This window comes from Cryptomeria japonica, chromosome 11 (genome assembly GCF_030272615.1).
Source record: "Cryptomeria japonica chromosome 11, Sugi_1.0, whole genome shotgun sequence".
In the NCBI taxonomy this organism is placed as follows: Eukaryota; Viridiplantae; Streptophyta; class Pinopsida; order Cupressales; family Cupressaceae; genus Cryptomeria; species Cryptomeria japonica.
Genome location: NC_081415.1, coordinates 560,066,050 through 560,093,367, shown reverse-complemented (window position 1 = coordinate 560,093,367; position 27,318 = coordinate 560,066,050). Strand labels below are relative to the sequence as shown.

Sequence of the window (27,318 nt, the reverse complement as noted above, 5' to 3'; positions counted from 1 at the left end):
TTGAGCAGTGAAAGTGAAAGAAGACAATTGATGGAGTAATTTGACATTACTAAAACTAGAAATTGTACCTTGGTGTGCAATAGGTACACCAAAGAGGTGGGGAATGCCAATTAGGGATTGTTTTGGTCTATTAGTTGCATACTCTTGTGTATTAAATGAGGTCAATTGGTAGGTCATTTAGAAAGTGACGCTATTTGTGCAAAAAAGGTCTTAATGAAGAAATGATATCTTGAAATCAACTATACAACCACTTATAAAGATCCAATCAGGAGTGAAATAAAACCTAGGAACTGAGAAGATTATTAGGCTTATATTGTGTTCATAATAGGGAGAGAGGGAGAGATGGAGTGGGCAAGAGTGAAAGATAGGGGGTAACAAGATAGAGATAAAAAAAGGTATAGATAAAGATGGAGATGGAGGAAAAGGATATGAAGAAAAGGAGGGAGAGAGAGAGAGAGAGAGAGAGAGAGAGAGAGAGAGAGATGAGATGAGGATATATAGAGATGAAAGAGATAAATATGTAGAGGTAGAGATGTAGAGGTGTAGGGAGAGAGAAAGATAACTATAGAGATAAGAATTGACATATGGATAGAAATAGACCGAGGGAGAGACATAGGGGTGGGGAGAGAGGATGAGATAACAAGATTGAGATTAATGGATAGTTGGGAGATGAAGTATGGAGAGATGACAAATATATATATATATATATATATATATATATATATATATATATATATATATATATATATATATATATATATATATATATATATATATATTTGTAGAGGGAGATATAAAGATAGAGAAGGAGATATATAGTAGGAGAGATAGAAAGATATAGAGGAAGAGGGAGAAGGAAAGATAGATCCACATGGTGCTATAGAGTGATAGAGAGTAATAAGGATCCATTGCCAATATGCACATGTTATGTTTGTGATTGGGAGAGAGGGGGAGAGGAAGAGAGATGCATATAAAGAGGAAGAGATAGAAGCAAACTAAATCTATTATCTATATTGTGGCATAATTTTGACTCGCAAACAACAACTGGAATTTATTGATTTAAACATGTAAAGATAATATCAAAAGACCATATGACTAGGGCCAACATTTTAAAGAAAGATTAAAAACTAGCACTTGCACCAAAATGAGGTACAATGGTTAAGCCGATCTAGTAAAATATACTTTGAATGAATTTTAGAATATAATTCTATCATTTAAGTGAAAATTAAACTCAAAAATATTTAAACAAGACAATAAACATAATTGAAATCCTTTAGATATTTAAACAAGACAAAAAACACAATGTATACTTTTGATAAATAATAAGTCAAACCTTGTAATAAATTTACCACGATTATATATGACAATGACATTTTACATAAGATTTACTAACATACCAAATAAATTAAAAAAAATATAATTTAAGATTATAAATTGAATTGTAAAATAAAATCAATTTTTTATATTTATTTATTAGATATAATATTATAAATTAAATTTAAAAAATTGATAAATAATTTTTATTGTAGAACTCTCTTCTACTAATAATGCATGGATTTAATGGAATCATGAAAAACCCATCTGAAAATAAATCATAGTGCAACTCTATATGTTGAACCACAGTTTGCTCTTGAATTTCATGACTCAACAACTTCTGAGAGAGCCCAGATTTAATTTTCTTAAAATAGAAAGGAAAAGGATTTGATTCCAATAATGAAAATCTTGCTCATTCACTACTTAAACTTGGCCATTCATGCAAATTTTGTTGGGTATATGCAGCCCAACAGTCGCATGACTATTCATCTTCCCAGAATCTTTGTTTCATGGTTGAATATCTTTATATAATAGCTGTGTGCAACCCATGTATTTGAGTTGATTTAATGAAGTGATTCCTGCTTTGAGTGTGGATGTAGGCAAATTTGCCGAACCACGATAAATCGTGTGTTGTATCTTTTATTCCTTCATTCTATTTTTGTTATCATTTTTCTCTGCTCGTTCTAATCTTTACAATTGGTATCATAGCCATGTTGGCTTGAGCAGAGATGGAGGAAGAAGAAGGTAAAATTTATAACTTCTATGGTATTTTTGCGTTCCATGTAAAACTATGCTTCAAGCGTCGCGTACATTGGTGGGATGGCTAGAAGAAAGAGGGGAACTCAGTTGAAGAGGAGAATCCAGCAAAAGAAAAAGATGTTGGGATTCTTATTTGCTCTCCCCTTGAGCCAGCCTTGGCACTTATTGGCCAAACTGTTAATGGCCGGGATGTTGTTGGTATTCGTGTGGTCAAGGTTGAACATTGTGATACCTCAGTTGGAGTTGAAGATAGTCCCTGTATAGACACTGGAATTTCTAAGCAGAAAGATGCTCGAAAAGAGGTTGTTGTTGAAGAGGATGAACTCAAGAGATCACGGGAGGAAGAGTGTATGTCGTCGAAGACCCAAGTTGAATTTGCTATGGACTCTCGGGATGAGGAGGGTGCAAATTGGAGTGAGGTAGCAGGGCAAGGAAGCTTGGGAGAAATGGTGGCTTCAGAGGGCTTTGCAAATGACATGGCCATGGCAAAAATGAAGAAGCACTTCCATGATGATGAGGAAAACCTTTGCACAGATAATTTCACAAAAGACTACGAACCTATGGACTTAGATGAAGAAGTGCAAAGACAATTTTTTGGGTCGAAGCGAAAGCAACCATTGACAGGAGTGGAGGACAATGGGCATCGCTCCAAGCGGTTTCAGGCATTGCAGGGAGAGAAAGAGTATGTTTTCTCACAACGAGAATCTATTAAGACTCATCAACCCGATTGGATGGATGTGGATGATAGTGTCAACGTCAGGGTGTGTAGACTTTATGGTTCACAACCAGAAGCTCTTCAAGGCAGAGATGAAGAGAAGGACACAACTCTTGCACAGTCTCACCGAGGATGTGTAGAATTTGAATCCGTTCAGAAAGATGAAGCGATTGAGGATGTGGAGCATCATATTGAATCATCCAATGACCTGTTAACCAGTGAATTGGATCCTTATGTCTTTGGGCTTGTGTCATTATTTCGTTCTACTGCAAATGCTACATCATGGGATCCTTGCACCCGTAAATACATTATGAACAATGGTGGACCTGCGGGTGGGACGTCATGGTTGGAGGAGATGCGGTGGCTCAAGGTTGCATAGTTGCGTTGGAAGTCGCAGCAGTCCGATGACTCACTTGGGTCTGTGCGATTGAAGCTGGAGAGCAATCTAAGGTCTAACTCCTGTGAGAGTGGGTTGCTTCGGAGGCATCCTTGGAATGATGACCTCTCAACTTCCTCGACTTTGAGATATGAGGCAGATGTTTTCAACCAGATTGGGACGCTCACGGAGTTGTGCGAGATTCTGCCATTTGCTCTCGAGGAGCTGGGGCACTTGGAGTCATTTGAAGCGTATTGAACAGAGGATTTATACCAGCAGTTGAGATGGGAGGCTGTAACGTCACCTTATCATCCTCTTATGGTTGTCGTGATTCCCAACATCGGTTTTGCTGGTACTTTGGATGCCAAATTCAACCATACGCAACAGCGAACAAAAAAATATTTGAGTATGAGAGAACGTCAGAGACTAAGTGTGTCGAACACTGTGGAGAAGCTTGACATGAATGCAAAGATTGCTAGGAGAATGGTTTTTTTTGCTGAGGCAAAATGTATTAAGGCTACGGTGGAGAAGCTTGACAAGAAGAGAAAGGAGCCCCAGGATAAGGTAGTCGAGGCAGCAGGCAAAGCTAGCTACCAAACTATGGTTTCAGATAGCGACTATACAGAGTTTGATAATTTCTCTAAGTTGCTTACATGCCTGCTTTCTACAATTTCTATGGAACGCCTCAATTCTCGCTCTTGTGTTTTTGTTCAAATAGCCCACGGTTCATATGGGAATGAACCTGTTGTCATAAATGGCAAAAAAATTACAGTTACTGACATATTTCCTTTACTAGTTTCTGCCACTTTGAAGCACCAGAATTTGGTGCGAATCATAGCGGTGTGTAGGAAGCCCATGGTTTGGAGTATTGTGACGGAATATGCAAAGGGAGGTTCTGTACGACAGTTTTTTGCAACGAGACAGAGCCAAGTTGTACCTCTCAAGCTGGCACTAACACAGGCATTAGATGTGGCAAGAGGGATGGAGTATCTGCAGAGTCTTGGCTTTGTTCACAGGGATCCTATGCCACGGCAGCCTGCTGACAATGTTTTTTATCGCTCTGCAAATGTGCTTGATTCCGCTTCTTTGCGGAGTGAACGGAAATTTTACACTGAGCGTTTGAATAACTCTTACGTAGTGGTGCTTTGGGAAAACGTGGATAACAAGCAGACAATGGTATCAAATGCTTATGTTTATGGCTTTGGGGTCATTGTATTAGAGGTGGTTTAAGGCAGAATGGTAACGGATTTGCATGTAACGCATTTTGGCTATTTCGGTGCTCCAACCATTTCGCCTGCGGATGATTATGTAACGGTTATGTGCGAGAATGTAATGGCTCTGTGTGAGAATGTAACGGTTTTGAGTGGCGAGCATAGCATTTTAGAGGGGAGCTTGGGGCCAGAAACTGTTGGTGGCATGACAATGACGTATATTAGTGTGTTTGAAGACAACATAGTCAATTTTGAAGATGTTCGGCCATTAAATTTTATTGAGTCGGACAGAATTTGGAGAAGATCAATTCGTAGTGTTCTCAACAAAATCTGGCGAAATTAAAATCTTTGACAAGGCTGGTCGTAATGTGAGTTTCAAAATGGAAGCAGGGATGCCAGTGCATGGCTGTAGCGGTTGGCCTTCAGGGGGAGATTGTTGGGTATATGAAGCCCAACAGTCGCATGACTGTTCATCTTCCCAGACTCTTTGTTTCATGGCTGAATATCTTTATATAATGGCTGTGTGCAGCCTATGTATTTGAGTTGATTTAATGAAGTGATTCCTGCTTTGAGTGTGGATGTAGGCAAATTTGCTGTCGTTTTTCTCTGCTCGTTCTAATCTTTACAAATTTGCCACAATCTAGGCTATTATCTAAAGCAACTGGGAGGTTTCCAAGACGAGATATGGTTTTTGCACTCCAAATTGCAGCCCACAGGTGTACATGGTGGGTTTATACCATGTTTATCTAGTTTAAAGGACCACCCACCATCCCAAAACCACAGTAATTGGCGTCAATAACATTAGCAGGCGGCTATGGGTGCACGCCATTATGAAGGTGAATGCTTTGTATTCCCATTTTCATTACAAAATTGCATAGAATTTCTTAAAATTGTAGAGGACTTCAAGTCTAATTTGCCATAATTTTGTAGTAAAGGATGAAAAATGGAGTTCTTGCAATGCAAACAATCAGGAACAACATAATGGCATCGACACTTTTGGCCTCGACCGCTGTAACGCTCTTCTTTGTTGTGGGATTACTACTGGCCGGGAGTGGAGAGCCGGGCTGATGAGTTTACTCTGTATGGGAGGACGGGTTCTATGACGTCTTCTCTCAAGTGTCTGCTGGTTTTGGTGTGTTTTCTGGAGGCGTTTGTTTGCCATGTTCAATGCATGCGCTATTACAGTCATGTGAGCTTTCTGATAACTACACCGCCATCAGAGGCAGAGATGAGAGCGTTCAATATATCCTGCATTCTGTCAAACAGTTCACGTGCGTTGTCAATGTCTCCACATTTTGCATACATGTATTACCTGCGGACATTATTTTAGTAGGTTGATTATTCAGAAAAAGCAGAGTTGCGTGATAAATTCAAATACTTCAACATAAAATAGAAAACTAATCTCCTGTAGCTGCTTCAATCTATTCCTAATAGGCCTGAGACGAAGACTGTTTCAACCATCTATTCCTAAGAGGTGCGAGACGAGGACTGTTTCAACAGTTCATAATTTTTTCTGATAATTTCACGGCGTGAGGAATTGAAAACCAGATTTCGGCATGCGAAATAAATGCAAAAATAGCTGACAACTTTTAGGGTGAGATGTTTCCGGAATTTTTTTTTTTAATTGGTCATTGCTTTTTATTTTAAAGAAAATAATAAAAACACTAGGAAAAAATGTACTAACCAATCGAAGAATAAGTAAAATAGAGAAGAAATGATGCATAAATGTTTGATACAGTTTTAAAACAAAAATTTATTTTAAAAAAACGCCCCATATATATATATATATATATATATATTAAAATTGATACAATTTTAAGATATCTATTGAGGTGTCTAGATCAATAGTTGTGTTTTAAATTAAGATAAATTTTTTTATTTCTAAAATCTTAATTTTTTCCATTTAATATAAATATCCATGATCAACACTAATTACCCATGTAATAAATTCATAACTAACATTTATAACTACCAATATAATACTTGTGAAGAAGTGAGTCCTATCCCCTTACATAGACAACAATACATAAGACGCCTCCCAACTCAAGAGATGGGAGAACAAAGGAATCTATTTGTGTATGTTCTCCATAATACGCCTCCCAGCTCAAGGATCACGTATACTCTACAGAAATAATAATGGATACCAAATACTGCAGATGTATAATGTATAATTTATAATGCATTATAAATTAATTATTTTTAGAAACTCAATTAATTATTTATTTGAATAACTATTTGTTGGAGGAGGCTGTAACCTCTATAAAAACTATTGAATTGCAAATTTAGTGTGGCCTGCAACAATGTAATTGAGTTTTCCAAATTTACAGTTCATGAAGGAGTGTTTGCAAAATTGATTTATTTTAAATGGGGAAAACAGGTAAAAGAGCTAAAAAAGAAAATGCAAGTTTAATTTGTGAGAAAGATTGTTTGAAAGATGAATTGGTGAAATTGAAAGAGTGTAATTCACAGTTGACAACAAATTTAAAAGAATCTCGAAAAGAAAGATGTGAGTATTTGTTTGAAATTGAGAAGCAACATAGGCTCGTGCAAATCAGCTGAAAGAATTCAGTGTTCATTGCCATAGAGAAGGACATAAAAAAGATAAGGGTTGGGATCTTCACCCTTGTTCAATTTGTGGCTTGAAGAATTATTGTGAAAAGTATGTTCGAGCAAAGAGATGAATGAGCAATCTACGAAAGGTTGTATGCAGATTGATTATGGTTGGGTCAATAGATCCTGTTGGCAAAAGTTAACAACTATGTTTAGAAGGTTGTACAAGCCTAAATGTTGGCATGTGAATGGGAGAAGTGATTGAACACAGTTTGGATGTTCGAGTCAAGTATCAGATGACTTCTTATTATGATGGCACATTGAAGTGCCATGAGTCCTCTTTAGAGAAAGGAAGGGAAGGCTTTGTGATCTCTCATGAAGTGAGTTGCAAAGATTCAGTTTGTCCAAGCTTGGAAATTATTTTGTGAGTCTCAGCATCAACATCAAGGGGAATATGAAGATAATTGATGCTATGAACATGCATGCAATTCTTGCTTATAATTAGTTCAGTTTTATTTTTAGTGGAATAAAGCATGTGCAGTCACATGTGTTGTTTTATTTTTAGGAGACTATTTATAGTTTTATTTGAATAATGCATAATGAATGCATGGAATGTAATCAGGAGTGAACTATTTGTTGGAAGAGGCTGCAATCTCTATAAAAACTGCTGAATTGCAAATTTAGTGTGACCTGCAACAATGTAGTCTAATACGCATAAACCAATCGTTTACTTTCAACCTAATCTAGGTATGAAGGTAAAAACTTCCATTTAAGAGATCAGGAGAAATTTTCTATTCTATTCATTATAGATTGATTTTTTTTTCTAATAATTTGATGTATTTAGAATATATGTTAGGTTTATGATTTTCTATATGTTATTTGATATATTAGAATTAGAATTTATATTAGAATGTAAATAGAAATCATTGGGAAGTGTTAGATCTTTAAATTTAATAAATTCATAATTTCTATTATTTCATATTTTCAATTGAATTTAATATACTTTTATATCACCATATTTATTTGTGTTAGAATTTATTTGAATTCAAATCTGTAAAATATATTTGATTGTCTTCCCATCAATACAATTCTAAAATATGCAAAAACAATATTTTTCATCAACATATAAATTCCAAAAATATTTGATATATTATTATATATATTTAACATTTCACTCTCTCTCTATATAAAACACCCTCAAGACAAAGAATCCTTTCTATGGTTGCTAACTTGAATTGCTAACTTGAAACATTTACTCACAAATTTAGGCTTAAATGATAGCTATTTTAGGTCCAATTTATTCTTATTTAGTGCTTTTAGCAGAATTGTTTTACATAATTGCATAGATGAAAAGCTTGTGAATAAATAAAAAGTTAGAAGTTCAAATTAGAAATTGACATAATAGTAATTTTTATATTTAAAAAAGTCATATATATTTGAAACAAAAATAAATAAAATATATAAACATTAATAAAATATATTGACATTATTAATATAAACATTATAAATTATATAATTTGATCTCATATGTGAAAATGCTATTTATAGCATATATTCATTTGTAAAAATGATACTTATACCATTGCATAACATATCTTGCCTTTTTATGATCTCTATCATAATATTCTAAAATGAACTACCTGCATGTAATGGAATGACTCTTCCGAACAATTTTTCATGAATACCTCTTATTCAAATCTGTACTTACATAAGGGATTAGTATCAACATGCAAATTGATGATCACAGCTACTCTTGGTAACTGATGCATTACATCTGCCCTTCTACGTGCTATACACTCTCATTCTAAAGTAGTTGTGTAGTTTAATTTATAAAAAACTCATTCTGAAGTAGTTGTGTAGTTAGATTCACTTAAAAAAGTTTAACAAAGTTCATAAAACATAAAAGAGATCCTAGAGTATAACAGAATTTAGAAAAATCATAAAATAAGTTTTGCCAAGCCAAAAAGAGATCCAATCTAATCTACTACCAACCTAAACCTGCCCAGATATTTACCAAAGAAACCCTAATCTTATTATTTCTTAAGAGTTGTTTTTGGCTTTCATGTAATGAAAGTGTTAATGTTGTTAGGTATTGGAATTGTCTTTGATAGCTTTTTTGTGTTTAGAATGGTTCTACAGTAAATATTTTTTATTTCAGTTTATTGATGTGATTTTTCTATTATCAGTTGGGCATATAAAAAATGTCATTTGATATCAGTTGTTAAAAATTTCATTATGTCATATTTTAATTTTTTGTTAATCTTAGAATTCAAGGAAGTGATTATGATTACTAGTGTATTAAAATAATGATGATAATATTTATTATGATTGAAAAGATTTGTGGGACATTGTAGAAACAAGGTATGAAAAGCTCATATTGGAATACTTTTGCAACAAATAATAAAATAGTTAAGAAGAGAAAAAAAAAAAAACATGGATTTTACTTTTTTACATTCAAATATTCTCCATAAGAATTTATTTCCAAGAATTGAAAATGCTGTTCTATATTTTACTTTCATGTAATAAAAATAAGATATACTGTTTAATAATGGAATTATGTGTTGAATGGCTCTACAATAAATATTCTTTTTATTTTAGTTTGTTGATGGGATTCTATTGTTATCATTTGGGCCTATATAAAATCTTAAGTTATATTACAACAACACTCTAATTAAATGTTGCTGAGTTGTTGATGCGGATTGGGAAACATAGGCTAGTGATTCCTCTGATCATAAAAGATGGATGAGAAAGGTAGTTTCATTAAAAGAAAAAAGGTGGGATGGTCTTCTCATAGCCCTTTGGATGATGATTTGGAGGAGAATGATGTGTTTGTGGGTGAGGGTTCCATGGGAACTAGCCCTTCCCCTCCCCTTCCAGTCTCTCTTTAGATATCTAAATGGATCCTCTTGAAAATGAGGTAGGTGAGTATCAATCAACATTAGGTCCTTGAAGAGTAAAATGGCTGCTTTAGGAAAGGGTGGTGGTTAATCTACTTCTAAGATTGGGGACAAGAAAAAAATGCTTTGGATTCTTGAGAATGTGGCTAAGGATGTTAGTTACCTAAAATTGCATTATGAAGGCCTTATTGGGATGCTTGAATAAAAACTTAAAAAGGATTGATGACAACCTCACTAACCTTGTGAACATGAGCAACAAAACAATTCACAACAGTGCTGAAAACTAAGGTTGAACTTCTAGGAATAGATTCTGAACATCTTAATCAACTGAAATCCAAGTTGTTGACTTCATACGACATCTTTAGATCAGTATTTCCATTAGATTGCTTCAATAGTTCACTATCCTACCTTAATATTCAACATTTCAAATCAATTCAATTTAAGGAGGATAGAGCCCTATCTAAGGAGACTAGAATTTGATTAGAATCTTATTTAATCAATTCTAGATCTATTGGATTCCTCTCCCCATTAATGCAATGGTTAATTAGGTCATTCGGTGGTTGTATTATCTTAATTTAATCCCGACCCTAATTTTCTTACTAGTACACCAAGATATTTTGAGGTGAATATGATTCTAAAACCACAACTATAGATCACTCTATAGCTTGAAAATTTCCACCATTAGTTGTACAAATCATTTGAGTATTCTTTGGAGCATTTGATGATTGTAGTTTATGATCCTTTGTACACAACTCTTGGAGGAAATCTTGAAAGAGTTGAGGTGTGATGGATTATTATTTTAAAGATTAAAGGGATGAAGTATTATAAGTAGAGATGGGGGATACTTGCAGAAAATATTCTTCAATATGACCTATTTTGGAATTAAATGAGGTGGACATGCTATGGCATTTGCTTGAAAGTTCCTAAAGCCTTAACAACAAAATCTATTATGTGTATCTTAAAATCAAATTGTAATTCAAGAAACCAATCCTAAAGCCTTAACAACAAAATCTATTATGTGTATCTTACAATCAAATTGTAATTCAAGAAACCAAATTCCTATGGTACTAACATAGGTGTGCAAAATCCTAAGAAAAAAATTAAATCATATTTCTTACACTAGCAATTATGCAAAGAGACAGTTGAGGTGAATTTTCAAGGGGGAACCACTTTTGCCTTTTATAAACTATGGATGTTCTTTGCTACATCATTAAATGATGAGTAGCTCCCAGGCATGATTTTTCATAATATTTGATCTTCATTTCCTTCACTCTTGTTGTTGGTATAATGGGCATGACATAATTCCCTAACTCAATACTTAAATTTCTTGGCTTGTTAAAACATTTCCATGAAGGCTTACCATAGAGTGGATGGTGGTGGGGTTTTTTAGGTAAGCTTCCATATCATTTTGGTTATTCAATAAATGATAGTATTGTATGATAATTTCATAATCTTGAATCAATTATTCTTTCCATGATGGGTTGAATGGTGATTTAAAAGCCTTTAAGCTATCCTTTCTATAAAAATGTTGTTAAAATAATAAAGGGTAGATTCACTGAACTAAATAATAGAAAGAGGGAATCAAACAATAAGATACAATATAAATTTATAGTGGTTCACCATTAAAGGCTATATCCACTCTCAAAGAAGGGCAATATGTTATTCATTCACTATTTATTAGATAAATTGTAGGCAACAACAACATGTATTTTATAAGTAATTATATTAACAATATTCATAATGTGAAGGTCCAAAAGGTATTGGAGGGAAAAACATAATACTTCTGGATTTCATATTTAACAACCTCCCACTTGAAATCTAACCGTTGCTGCATACCAATAATCTCACACATCCCTGCATTTCCATTCATAACATCACTTTGTAACCTAATACAAAAAAGATTCTCTCTTTTCTATATTCTATTAAAGAAAACTTTGAATGAGTATTCTCCAAACCACGCACCAAATTTAATAAAACATAATACTAGAATTTTGACTCCCCCACAAAAAAAAATTTGCAATTTCTAACAGGAATTGAATCCCACTATTTTTTTGGTTTCTATATCTCCAATAGATGCTTGATGAAGGCCTTCCTCTAGTTGTTCCTTGTAAATACAAATCAAAGAGGGAATACATTCTACCTGCTAACCCCAAATCTATCCGCCTTCCAAAAATAGAGCCACCAAAAAATTACACTTCATAGAATGACTCAAATATGTCAAAGGGATTGTGTGAGAAAACACAGCTACCTATTCCTTATATCAAAGCATCTTCACCATATTGACCATAGATCTCCCTTTTCTCTAGATCACCGAGCTCTTCATATGCTTGAGATAGCTACTTGAACATTTTTGGATTTAATCCACAATCAGGAACACCTTCAATTCTTTTTGTTAAACCAGTCAATTTCAAATACTCCAAAGTCATATGATCTATAGGGAATGATTCCATAATTATTCCACTTTCTAGAACTGTTTCACCAATTTCAAGGTCCTTAGATACATAAGTAGTCAATTTAGTTTCTTCGACTGCCAACTCAAAAAATGCCCAATCAAAGGAATTCTAAGTCCACAAATGGTCATTGACATATGACCCACAATACATATTCAATAGGAAAAACTTGTGGATGAACCTAAAATGAAAACATGATCCCATAACAAAATTGGGTGCCCTGAATTGGGAATGACGATGAATGCTTTGAAATATAGTAGCAAACAAAAAAATCTTCATCACTTCATGAATTCTCAATGCATAATGTCCACTCATAGTAGTAAAACTACCAAATGTCTCTTCCTCAACCCTTCCATTGTGTGAACCACCTAAAAGTGTAAGTAATTTACGATGACCTCAAACAATTACAACACACTTTTGTCTTCCAAAAATATTCACAATAAGGAAAAACCTTTTTACAACAAATATCTCTATGAGTGTCATAGATGTAACTACAAATGTTGCTCTTCATTGAGTAGTGGTTCCGACAAATGATGCATACTCTAGGTAGACACGTTAGATACCCAACTACATGTTGTACCAAACCCTCCACAATACTATTATTATCATGTTCACACTCATTTCATTCTAGAGAGGTTGCAATGTAATCTTGAATCAAATATAATAAAATTGAACTCAATCCATAAGGTGTCTTATTTTTTACTCCCTCTTGAGAGAAAATGACCCATATTTCATCTTCCAAAACCGCATTGACCTTCAACACAGCTATTCATACTGCCAATTCTAGAAATAACATCATTCCCTTGCAAGAAGTCTTGTACTACAACTTCAAATTCAAAATAGGGAATCATTTTCTTCATCTCCAAAACCTGAAACTTACACCATTGAAGCATGTCTCCTCTATTGGAATGCTTTTTTTCCCACCTCACATGAAATCTTCTATAATTTCTATATGATAAAAAAATAGGATCTCTATAAATAGAATGAAGTACAACTCTAGTTTAAGGAGCTAAGATAAGAGCTCTAAAAATAGAAAAGTTTTTAACTATAATTGTGAATATGGGTTCTTCGATTTTTAGTTTTCCATTTATTTTTTTAAGAGCTCTATATAAAGAGGAAAATTGTAATAAAATATTCATCTCTAACCATTTGATCATTGATCCTTGATCACATGATCAAGAAGTATTGTAATTCATTTGAATTAATAGAATTTTTTTTTGAGCAATGTCTCTCTTGTTGGCATTGTGTTGTCATTCATGTCAACCGACATTATGGTCATTGCAGTCAATCAGTAGTGCTATCATTGATGTTAACCAATGAGTGATGTGTTGGCATTTTATTGTTTCCAACTAGTAATGATGTGACTGGTAAAAAGGGATACTAGTAAGGAATAAAGAACCAAGAGGCAAAGTGAAGAACTCTCAATTAGTTGGAGATGAGCAAGATGACTCACCCAAGATATCTGATATGGGTTGGCTTGATTTGATGATCAGTTAATGTGTTCCACCGATAGAACAGTAAAGTGCAGGCATGAAGGTTAACCAATAGGGTTAGAGAGCCGATAGGTAAGCATCGATATTACACACTTGTCGGTGACCAAGTATGAACCGACACACTAGACAGCTGAGCTGGATGGCAACTAGAAATACATGTGGACTCCATGTGGAAATGGACAAGGTAAAGTGAACCGTGCATCGACAAGGTAGTTAGTGATTGGATTCACATTTAATGCTAACTGCAAAGTTTATGGGATGATTGTAGATCTTTGCGACACAAGGCATGATGAACAATGGAGATCTATGTTGCACTGATTGAGAAAATCAGAGTAGGTGAAGGAAACTGCATCATGCATGGTGATTAACAAAACATAAGGCCGACAAATTAGCATGTAGGTTGCCAAAGATAGAAGATGTATGCTGGAAGGAACAGATATGGTGGTGAGGCTTGATTTTCTTCAAGTTGTCAATCTTGAAGATGAGATTTGATTGGATTTGATATGCCTTGTGGTCGGTGGAGTAAACACTAGCATGCCAATTTTTAGTTTCCTTTTGATGAGAAAGATTGGCTATAAATATATAGATCTAAGATTGAAATGATTTGATGATTCTACTAGAGGCTGTGATGCCAGATATAGAATAAGAGAGAGTGAGTGTGCATCAAAAAGCCAATTAGTCAATGAGTTAATTGATGAACTTAGAAGCGACTGAGTGTATGGTAGTGTAACCAGTAAGAGGATTCAACGTGCAAGGATAAGACAATCGATATATTGATGCTGTAAGTCGGAGAGAGGTGAAGAAGAGCGTACCCGTGCATTTGTTAGTCAGAGTGTTGAAGAGAAAAGACATCTTAGTGACTAAGTGAACTGTAAATGCATAAATGGTAGTAGGGTTTAAGAGGGGTTTAACTAGTAAGGTTCGAGTGACCAGTAAGCTGCCAAGAGGGTAATAGTTAAGTGAACCTATAGTCCTAGAACTAGTAGAAGGCAACAAAGAGTGAAACAGTGTAGAGTTAATGTCAGTAGAGAATCGACATAACACATAGCAGGGTTTGACCGGTAAGCAAAGTAACCGATAACCAAGTGCAGAGTTTGAAAGTTCATCAAACCGGTAGAGTTTGAAGTGGTAAGGAAGTTTTAGTGAGAAAAGGAGAGCAGAGAGAGTGTGAGAAGATACTAGACGAGGTGAAGGTTTAGTTGAGGAAGAGTTAGAGAACAAGCAGAGAATAGTGCAGAGGAAGACCGATTGAGAAGAGTTGAACTAGTAGAGTGATTTGATTGTGAGAGGTTACAAAACTCATTGTAACTTGGCTATTACTATTGTATTGTTTGTATTCATTGTAATCACTGCGTTGGTGCTCATTGGGTACGTGTGCTCAATAAGAAGGGGTTGGTGCCCTAAATTTTGTAATACAATTGTTTTATTGTAAGGCTAGATTAGAGAAGTAGACTCTAACAAAATTTCTCATTGAGGTTATCCCACATTGGGTTTTCCTCGTATATCCAGTGTTATGTGATGTGCCTTTTGTGTGTGCTTGCATTTTGGTCTTCCCTTATCTCACCGATATGTTCTCTTGGTTCTTGATATGTTAACTGGTACTCACATTTAGGATTAAAAGGGTTAAGTTTGGAGACCACTGATTCACCCCCTCTTAGTGGCATCTTGTGCTCTACATCTCTATATTTGTGTTTATTTAATTTTCTTCAATTGGTATCAAATATATTTATTTTTTTCAATTGGAAAAGAACAAATTGTAGTGAAGGAGATGAAGAAATATTATTCATAAAATACATTCTTTTCTTTGTATGAAGGGAAGTTTCTAAATTGTACCCGCATGAGAAGGGTTGTCATAAATTAAGGGTTCCTTTAATGAACGTCTATTTAGCCACTAGTCTAAGTGTTCATTTTGAAGGAAAACATAGGTGTTGAAGAATGAAGCCAACACATCAATTAAAGTAAATTTGATATTCGCAGGAGGAGATTGAAGTCAAAGGGATTCGTAGTCCAACAAGAACAAGAATTGGTTTTTCTAGTGACCTCATGTTAAATGAAAAATGTTCAAATTAATAGGGGATTTGACTAGTTAGAAGGGAGGTTGATGGGATCTTCATTTTTTAAGATGAAGCTTCACTACAATTTTTGATGTTGTAGGAAGATCACAAAACATAACAAGTTAATTTGCATGAATTCAAGTCCAAGTCTTATAGATGGCTTTAAGAAGCTTGAAGGAGCTAAAAGAAAAGAATTTTCCATAAAAAAGGAGATCACCTCATGATGCATCGTGTTAGGAGAAAATATCATTGAAGTCAAAAGAAGATATCAATTTTTTTTGTGTTGAAGCAATCCAATTTGTGGTTGAAATTAAGGGGGAGATTATTGGCATTCTAATTTCTCCACTTCGCATGAAATCTTTTGTATTTTTTTGCATGGCATAAAAATAGGATTTCTAAAAATATAATGAGGTGAAACTCTCATTTGAGGAGCACAACATAAGATCTCTAAAAATAGAATGAAATTGTTAACCGTAATTATCCATGTGTTCTTCTATATTTAGTTGTCCATTAATTTGTCTAAGACCTCTATAAAAAGAGGTAGATTCTAATAAAATATTCATCTTTGTTCACATGATAATTTATCCTTGATCATGTGATAAATAAGTTTTATAGTTCATTTATTTAATAGAAAATCTACTTTTGAGAAATGTCTTTCTATATTTGTGTTTATTTCATTTTCTTCATCTTTCATCTATGACCACCTGTACAATCTTATCCCTTGCAGCTACTATCACATTAGTTAATTAGGTTCCTTCCTTTAGTTCATAGTATACTCTCTATACTATTAGAATCACACTGAATACCCACTGAGACAAGGAATATTCCACCCAAGGTGGTACACAAGATAGCTAAAACAACCTTCATAGTTGTTAATATTTTCTCAATAAGTACAGTTTCCTCAATTACCAACTTAAATTATTCCCTTGCATTGGTAAGCTTTAGTTCTCCCTTCATCTCATCTCTCTTTACTTCTCTAGTCTTTGGAGCCATCTGTGGCTCTACAATTTCCATGGTTGTAGTGGATACCTTAGGATCAGGGGGATCCCCATCTTGGGTGAAATTTTTGTTTGGAAAACCACCTCTCATTTTGTTCATTTCCATTTTTGTTTCCACTTAGATGCCTCCTCCTTAGCCGATTCAACTTGTTCACTTATCCATGCTTCTAGAGAACTATAAATGGCCTTACACTATCTATTGGCATTAACTACTACATTATCTCCTATCATTTCTTCATGTAGTTCATTCCAAGTGTGTGCTACCTCCTTACTGTACTCAAGATGGTAGTACAAATTTGATTTTTTTCAGTTGAGTAATATTACCTTGCTCAATTTTTTTGGCATAAAATATTAAGTTTTTTTGGTTATGACTCTGTCAAATCCTTATTCTCATGATCTCTAATGAAAAACATGTTGCCCTTGTCATGAAGGGGAAAAAAATCTAGGCTTGCACTATAGAGGCTCATATCATCAGCCTCCTACTCCTAGTGACTCTTCACTTGCCCGTCCACTACTTTGGGCTTCTTCTCACAATTTTCAATCTCCATTTTTCCCTCGATGCTAATTTATTTCACATTGGCTATTGCAACTACTATGCCTATATCACTCTTCAGTGTCACGAGTTCATGGTTGTACAATTCATTTATAGATGCCACAACTACATCTAAGAGTTGAGAAAGAAACAAATCCAACATCCCCATCTTCAATTGAATCTTCCTTATCTGCATTCTCTTCATTTTGTAGTAGTGAATCTTCCTTTTCACTACACCAATCTTGTTTGATAGTAGTATTCTCACTTTCTTCATCCCACAAATGTAGATGGCACATTGTTTCATCTTCCACTTGTATGACATCATCATTCTCTATCGAGTCTAGCTCCTTAATTTATAAGTTGATAAGAAATTCCTCAACAATAGAATCAACTTCATCATCTAATTGATCCAACAAGCTCTTTCGAGCAGCCAAAATCCCACACAAAGGTGAATCTGAAGTAGGATGAACAACTTTTGCTTTAGCATGACTCTTTACTATATAAAAGCACTCAGCTCTAGGCTTTAACCAAGCTCTAATATCAATTTTAAAATAATCAAAGACAAATAAAGTAAACTAAAGAAAAAAATTAGAGAATCATAAACAAGACACAAACACAAATTTATAGTGGTTCACCATAAAAGACTACATCCACTCACAAAGGAAGACAATATGTTATTCATTCACTATTTTTCAAATGCATCATGGATAACAATAACATAATTTTTATAAGATTATGTTAACAATATCTAGAATGTAAAAGACAAAAAGAAATTGGTAGGAAAAACATAAGACTGTTGGGTTTGATATCCCAAAATTATTATATAGTAATTAAATATGCTTTTGCTTATTCATTTTTATGTTAGTATATGAATGCTAATTATTTTGGAACTTCAATTGATCGCATTATGTTTGCATGTATATAAACTAAGGTATTTTTATTTCCATTTGGCCAACTTGTAAGTAACAGTAGAACAATACTTTTATCTAATCCATTTGGCTAGTTACTCTATAAATGATATTTCAAACACCTTTTGTAACTCATACCTTTTAGCTTAGATAATTATGTAATAGTTATATACTAGGGAAGGATCACCATGGAGAAACCAAACCTTTAGCAATGGGGGATTTCTCAATGATGACCCCCTTGTTTATAATTTAATCAAAGGTGGATAGCTAATGAACTTGTAGATGGAAGGTCATATTGGGATTAGATTCATGATGAAAATATTTAAATAGAGGTTAAATTAGCAAAAACCCTACTATAGTTATGGTTCATGTTGAGGTGTTTCAAAGGAATTCTAGAAAATGATAGATTAGTAGTTGTGCATTAATTCACATTTTCATGATATGTGGATGTGGCATCATGTGGTTTGTTGTTTATAATGTCTAAAAATAAAATTTATTTAATAATAAATATATTGTCATCAACACTGACAATAAATTCATAACTAAAGACCCTACTTATAATTAGGTATCTATTGAGATGTCTAAAAGAACCCTATAAAAAAATAGATTTGTAGTTGTGCATTAATCATGTTTTTATGATACATGAATGTGGCATGACAAGATTTGTTGCTTTTAAAATATAAAAAATAAAATTTATTTAATAGTAAATATTCATGATCAATACTAATAATAAATTCTTAAAGCACTCCTACAAAAGGATAGATCAATAGTTGTTCTTTAATTCATTCAAGTTTTCATGATACATGAATGTGGTATGGCAAGAATTGTTTCTTTCAAATCTAAAAAGGGAAATTTCATTTAATAATCAATATATGTGATCAATGCTAACAATAAATTCACAACTACCAATATAATATTATATAAAAAAGTCATTGATGATTTTTGAAAATCACTTGGAATATTTAATAGAGGTTAAACTAGCAGAGCTTCTACTTATAATTAAGGTTTCTATTGACAACTGGATAGGATTGGTTACTATGCATTGTTTTTATGATGCATGGATGTGGCATGACAATATTTGTTGCTTTTAATATCTAAAAAAATAAAATTTATTTGATAATAAATATGCTCATCAACACTAACAATAAAATCACAACTACCAATGAGATGAATTCATATTAAACTAGTATATGGCTCTTTAAAATCACTCCCAATATTTAAAAGAGGTTAAATTGGAACAAACCCTACCCATAATTAGGATATCTATTGAGGTGTCTCAGAAGGCTCCTAGAAAAACATAGATAGGTAGTTGTGCTTTAATTCATGTTTTTATGATGCATGAATGTGACATCACAAGATATGTTGCTTTTAAAATCTAAAAAATATATATTTTAAAAAGGTTAAATTGGCACAACCCCTAACTATAATTAGGATATCCGTTGAGGTGTCTTAAAGGACTCCTAGGAAAAGATAGATGCGTGGTTGTACTTTAATTCATATTTTTATGATACATAAATATGGCATCACAAGATTTGTTACTTTTAAAATCTTAAAAAATAAATTTCATTTAATAATAATATCCATAATCAACATTAACAATAAATTTACAACTACCAATATAATAAATTTACAATTAACAATAAATTAATTTAATAAATGTACACTACCAATATAATAAATTTACAATTAACAATAAATTAATTTAATAAATTTACACTTCCAATATAATACTACAAAATTCTGAAATAGTGAGTTTTACCCCCTTAAGTAAACGATAATAAATACTTAGGGCAAACAAAGGAGATATATTTGTGCATGATAAATCCACAGGATTCTACATAATACGCCAACACAAGGATCACATATACTCTAAAGAAATAATAATGGATGTCGAATATGTGGGTGTTGTTGAGAATGCAGACGAAGATCTAGGAAGCTCTGAAATACTGTTGCCTACAATGAAGAAGAGAAAGTATATTGTACGCAATGAGAGAAATGATGAAGAATCAGTTTGGTCTGAATGCCCTGATCATATGATTGAGATGATGTTTTCTAGCGTACCGGTCGAGTTCAGTTCTCGATTTCGCATTGTGTGCAAAGAGTGAAATACGCTCTTATCCTCTAATAGATTTCTGTCTTTAATTCCAGAGAGAAATCCATGGATTCTCTTCTGCAATGAAACGCATGCCATAGCCTACTGTTTACTCAGGCAATCGTGGAAGACTATTTCCCTTTGTTTCTTGCCAAGCCGAATAACTAAAAGTCTCTCACAACTAGGCCGTTCACTTTTTTATATTTCAGGTGCAGGCCTTCTGCTATTCGAGATCACAGAGCCTCGGACAAAACATATGATCTGTAATCCACTTACAAGCACATACAGATATCTTCCGGTTGTCATAGCAAAGAATGTAAATGTAGGGGCAATAATGGAGAACGGAGAGTCCTACAAAATTGTGGGTCTGTCGAAAAAAGAAAACCCTAGTTGCATACAAATTTATCATTGCTTTGAAAAGAAATGGCAGGTTGAAGTTGAGTTGCCTTTGCCCAAAGAGGATTTTGATATTCTTTCTATTTTGTGTCCCAAGGGTTTTCTCATTTGTACTTCATATGATTTGGAATTTGTGGTTTGGAACATGGAAGATAAGCGACCGCAACTAGTGACATTTCCAGAGGCGAATCTATCAATTCTGGGGGATAGGATAAACTCATGGAACTCTCAAGTGGTTGTATTGGGGTCATCGTTCCTGTTTGTAGTAACATATCTTGAAATGGACTCAGATGACAAAGTAGTGAACTGTGAGGTGGTTGTATGGGAATTGGAATGGGAAAAGGAGGATAGGTCAGTATGGAGTTGGAAGGAGATGACAAGAATGCCTCCTCATATGTGCCGTCAATTTATAAAGGTGGGGTATTCATCGAAACCAACTGAAGAGCTTCCTTTTTTTGAGTGCAACATTATAGGGGTAGGCAATTTTCTCTGCTTTATAGGTGTGCATGGTAGCATAAAGCTGTTTGTCTATGGTTTAGATAAGAGGTTCTGGAGTCGGATCAGGCTTCCTCAGTCTATGAGACTTAATAGGTATCACGCAATTTGTGACTTTCAAGTCAAGCCAGGTATGAAAGTATAGGTTCTATTTAAGAGATCAATAGAAATCTTACATTCCATCAGTTGTGGATTGTTTCTATATATCTAGTTAGACTATAGACATTAGAGGTGCTGGAGTCAGATCAGGTTTACTCAGTTTATGAGACTAAATATGAGACTAAATAGGTATAATATAATCTGTGACTTTCAAGTTAAGCCAGGCATGAAGGTATAAATTCTTTGACATTCCAGCAGCTCCAGATTGTTTCAGTTTATCTAGTTAGATTAGGTTTTTGGGATTTGTTTCTTAATAATTTGATCTATCTAGAATATATGTTAGATTTATGATTTACTATATCTTGGTATATTAAAATGGAATTTTATGTAAAAAAGTAAAGAGAAATCATTTAGAACTGTTTATTTTCTATTAGATTTATAAATTTAATAATTTAATAATTTAATATTTTCTATTGAATTTGAAATATTTTTATAGCAAGGTTTTTATCTATGGTAGAATTTGTTCTAATTCAAATTTGTAAAATATATTTTGTTGTCTTTGGATGAGAACAATTCTAAAATCTACAACAGCAGTATTTTTCATCTTATAATATATCTTATATGCATTTACTATTTTATCTTATTTAAATTAAACAAAAATATATATGAAACTGTTTTTAGTATGATATATGAAGTACAACCTCAAGACAAAGGATCCTATCCATGATTGCTAATTTGAAATATATTCTCCAACAAAAATAGTTGATCATTTACTCTTGAATTGTGAGTTGACTGAGTTGTGTTGGAAATTAGTCTCAAGTAAACTGCAATGGTCTGCTCCTCTTCCTCAACATCTTGATGCAGGGGCATCAAACATGGATCCTTTTTTCTTTTGCCTCCATGCTCATGTCTGTTGGTTGTTTTGAATTTGAAATTTTGACTGTTTGGGGCAGCCACAGTCACATATAGACTTTTTTATGCTTATTTATGCATAAAAGGAAGAACGATGAATAAGTTTGAGAGGGATTTTTGAATAAAAAAAAAGAAGTTGAGCATTTATGGCATTTTTTAGGTGGGATTTAGTAGACGTCTATAGATTTTTAGAGGGATTTTGAAAGAGCAGCGATTAGAGAATATAAAAAAAGAAGGGAAGAGGATAGCAGAAAAGCAGTAGGGCACAAACCAGTAGATAGAGAATAGGACAGAGAGAAAAATGGAGCGTGTGAGGTTGGGGATCTCAGAACTAGGCCAGCATTTTTAAAGATATGTAAATATTGTACAAATGATTGCAAAAGATTGTATTTTGAATAAATAATAAAATATTGCTCTTCTAAGTGATTTCTCTCTTGGACTGTAGTTATGTGATTTCTCTCTTGGACTGTAGTTATGAGTTGTGCTGCTTGACAAGGGAGTTGATTTTTGTTGAGAATTCGGGTATTTAATGAGTGGTTATTATATGATAAAAACTATTACAGCATGATTTGTGTTAGTTCTATAATTTTTCAGTGCGTTCTTGTAGCGGTAGACTATTCCCCGCAATACATTATTTTCTGTCTCTGTAACTTCTGACACATTTTCTGTAGCTTACTTTTTTTTATCCAAGCTGAGTGTTAGCAACATAAATTTCTGTTACTGTTGTATTGTTCTATCCTCCGTAGCTTGTTATAAATTAATGCATCTAATTTTTTTTGGGCACTTTTAGCGAGATTTATAGATCTCTGCAACATTTGTTGGCACTATTTTTGTAAGTTTAAGGCATCTACAACAATGTGGGTACCATCACATCTATTATAACTTTTTAATGAGTGGCCTTTTTCTATAAAAAGATGCAATGTTTTCTGGGAATTTTGGAAGGAATGCAATAGATAGATTTTTCAAGGGAAGGAGATGAGTGCTATGCTTCTAATGAATAAGATTGCAGCAGCAATTGTGGAAATAGTTAATAATAGTGTAAGACTACAAATACAAGGAAAGAAGGTTTTTTCTTTCTGGGATGACAAACTGAAATTTGCTTGGCCTGGTTTAGTCATCCTCCATGTACAAATGGGGTTAACCTGGTTCATGGAATGCTCCAAGTCAGGTGGGCACTAGGTGGGTAACTTTGATGGTGCTGCCTTGATAGTCCGGGTCCTGGATGTTTAGTTCGAGATGAGAAAGGGTGTATTACTGCAATGGATGTAAAGAAAAGTTGGTAAAGAAACCAACAACGAAGTGATTTTTAAGCTGCAAGCTGCTACTCTTCTGTTGAGTTGTGTAAGCATTTGAAATTGCCGAAGGTGCACTTAAAGGAGATTCGTTGTTGATGATCAATGCAATTAGGACTAAGAGTGCTCAAAATTGGAAGCTCTTAAATTCTTATAGGAGGTTTGGAAAAGTCTAGATAGGTTTGAGGACATAATGGTGTCTCATATCTACAGAGAAGGTAATTTGGATGCAGACAAGTCGGCAAATTTTGCAATTGATGTGGAAGATGAAAAGTGGTTGTTGAATGAGTCTAGGGAGGTTTTTGATGACAACTTTTAGCCTGTAGTTGGTGGAGAGCTATCTTTTTGGAGAAAAAGTTCAGGAGGAGACTGATGGCAGTCTTTCTCTAATGGACGTTGAGACGCTGTGGTGTAGCAGATTATAGGGGAGAATAAAATTCGCTTCCTCCTTTCACAGTGACTGCTCCGGTGTCTCTTTTAGTTGTGCTAGGTCTAGGTTGCGGGGTCAATGAGGGGTTGGACGTTTTGGATAATGACGGGTGCTGTGGCTTTTTTGCTGTTTTATGTATTGCATAATTTGTTACTTCTTTTGTCTCACATTGTTGAGGTCTGTAATTGGGTGTGGCCCCTTCCACTTTTATTGATAAAAATAAATAAAGTTTGCATGTAAACTGACTGACTATTCCTCATAATAAATCCACTATTTCATTTATGCAATGTGTGAATACCTTTAAAGGTAATATACGTATATCAATCAAATATTATGAATATTATCTCTCATAATCCTTGATTAGGTTCCATCTTAGTCTTAGTCAAATCTTTAGTTACATAAGGGATTTGTATCAACCTATAAATTCATGATCACAGGTACTGTTGGTAACTGATGCATTACATCTACCGTTCTGCATGATATACACTGTCATTCTGCAATTTCTAAATTGTGTGGTAGTTTTTTAGCTTAGCTTATTTTTCAAAGAAACTCTTTAGCATGCTGTAATGCGTGTGAAGCAAACAACTCTATTTTATGGTCTATTCTTTTTCTTTGGCATGGTTTCTTATTTGAGTTTGCGAACTCATTATTTTTTCATGTCATAAAAGCTTTGAATTTTAGATCTGTTTAGACGCTGCTCTTCTTCTTTTTTTTTTTTTTGGCTTCATATAATAAAAGGGTTAATGCTTAGTATTGGAATGGTCTCAATAGTTTTCTAATGTGTAGAATATGGTCTTCTAATGTGTAGAATATGGTCTGCAGAAAATATTTTTTATTTCAGTTTGTTATTATTTTGGCCTGTGCAAAATTATTGTTTGGTATCAAAGTACGTGATTTTGTTAATATATTAGGATGTGGAATTTTGATCGCTGTTAATCTGTTCATTTAAATTTACGATTAATTTGGCAAAAAAAAGTTGTGTCCTTTTGCCATGACTAACGATACCCTAAAACTTAACCCAAAAAAAGGATTAAAGGTGGTTGTGCTATGTCTTCCAGCAGTGAAATTGCACTGGATTTGGATGGATGTCTTCTTCGGCAAAATTGTGATGGATTGCAAATACAACAGTAGAAGTTATGGAAGGCCTAGCAACCAAATATCTTGAAAAAAGATAACTAAGGTTTAATTGTGACTCTATACACTGTCTGCAAATGTCATAGTGATTTCAATTAAAATTTTGTATTGATTTGCTTGAATTCCTAGAGTTGTATCATTTGATATGTTAATCCGTTTGAAAGGTATACATTACAGTTCAGATAAACAAAATCAAATTTTATTAATTGCTAGTTTTAAATGTGCAAATTACAGTGAAGTGAGGTTGACCAAAGGATTTTCTGTTGTTCTAATTTGCATCTACATATCGATTCCAAATTTAAATGTCTATTTAGCCAATCTTTTCTGTTTACAAGAGCACATTTCTCTATTTAAAAAAATCAAAGAATTCAAGTTTCATGAAATCATATGTTAGGTTATTACTCTCATTATATTGGTAGGTTTCAGATTGGAGCCTCACTAAAAATATATATGTCTTTAAGAAGAAAAAGTATGAGAGGGTAACAAAAGAATCATTTATTACACTTTATAGCCCTACAAAAACTATTAGCACTCTAGCTTCAACATTCCTTATCTTACTCAGTTTCATATTTACCTTTGATCCAAAAGGAAAATGTTTGAATCAAAGAGATGAACCACTACCTTTCCTTCTTGAAGGTAAGCCTTTCTTTCTTTTTCCTCTCTTTCTTTATTTAATAATAGTTACTCTTTCAGCAACTTACCTCACAATCACCCTACTAGCAAATCACCTACAAAAAGGTATCATGCAAGCATTTGATGACACCATATAGAACCAACATGAAAAAGATAATTTTTCTCATTGGAAACAATATACTAAGTAATACTACTTTTTAAAGGGAATATATCTTTGCAAGGTCTATTCTAATTTTTAATTTTCAATTTGGAAGCTTGCCTTTTTGGTATACATTTCTTCCTTTTTGTGCTCATAATTGAATAGTCAATATATTGTCCATGGGGTTCAAAAAGTAAACTTAGTTTTAACAAAGAAGTACAATGATAAAGGGCTCTAAAATACAAAATAGTAACTAAATATTAACATAAATAAATATGAATGTAAAGGGAAAAATTTAGGTGACTTGGCAATTTGCAAGATAGAAGAAGAAATCACCAAATCACCTATTTTGGCTTGGGGGAGATGCCTTTACATTTAAAAGAGGGGGTAAATCCACTAGATTCAGTTACTAATCAGATTAGGACTAAATACTAAGTAGATTGATTGAAATGGAATATGTTTGACCCTCTTTTGTAAGTTGACTAGTGGAATTAAGACTAAGTGTTGGAAATGAAAACAAATATGAGAAAATAGTGAGATGCAGATTTAGGATTTCATCCTGAATTTGAGAAGTTTGAGATGATTGGAGCCGCTTTGCAAAATTGGCCAAAAGTAGCAGGGACCATGTGTTTGGACTAGGTCGCCCACCCTCTTGGTCCTGCAAATTTTTCGTGTGTCAAAAAGGGTTTCTCTGTATCTACAAATAAAGCTTAATTCCAGAGTTACAACTATGCACCTTCTTCCTACACATAGAAGGAAAGGGAAATGTGTTGGGAATAGGGGGTTTGCATTTAGGTCAAATCTAGGGCTCATGCACTATTTTATTAGTGTGGAGATACAAAAAACATCAAAAGGTATACATATTTCCCAAACTAAGTAAGTAGTTGATTTGTTGAAGAAGTTTAGAATGGTGGCATGCAAAGAATGTACAAACCCATAACACTTGGTGAAAAATTAACCAAGGAAGATGCAAGTCCCAAGGTTAATGCTACTTTGTATAGAAGTTTGGTTGGTCACCTCCTATATCTGACAACCACTAGACTTGATAATATGTATGTCATGAGTCTCATCTTTCAGTTCATGCAAGACCCACATGAGTCTCATTGGAAAACTACTAAAAGTATCACGAGGTATGAGAGTGGTAAACAAAATTTTGGCATTCATTATTCTCCCACTAAAACGTTTGAGTTAGTTGGTTACACAGATTCAGATTGGGTTGGTTCAATGCAAGCTATGAAAAATTGTCATATATGTGCCTTAGGGTCCCTTTTGCCTCTGTATTTATCAAACTTTTGTGGTATGAAGTGTGTAGGAAATGGAGGCATTGGAATGCTTTTATCAAATGGATAGGGACATATATCTCTCATTGTGTAAGATGGTTTTGGTGTATTGATGCCCTCCATCTTCTTTTGTAAGTCCTTTATTTGCTATTCCAAATT

The 27,318-nt window shown here is 33.8% G+C and overlaps 1 protein-coding gene across 1 annotated transcript; it reads left to right on the top strand.

Moving 5' to 3' along the window:
• The first annotated feature begins 3,482 nt into the window (after positions 1-3,482).
• On the top strand, positions 3,483-4,394 carry LOC131034629 (serine/threonine-protein kinase STY13-like). The gene has a single exon (XM_057966174.2). The coding sequence runs from the start codon at positions 3,483-3,485 to the stop codon at positions 4,392-4,394; it is 912 nt and encodes a 303-aa protein (XP_057822157.2).
• Positions 4,395-27,318: the final 22,924 nt, after the last annotated feature.

Coding starts and splice junctions, on each gene's coding strand:
- LOC131034629 (XM_057966174.2), top strand. CDS start 3,483: ATGGTTGTCGTGATTCCCAACATCGGTTTTGCTGGTACTTTGGATGCC.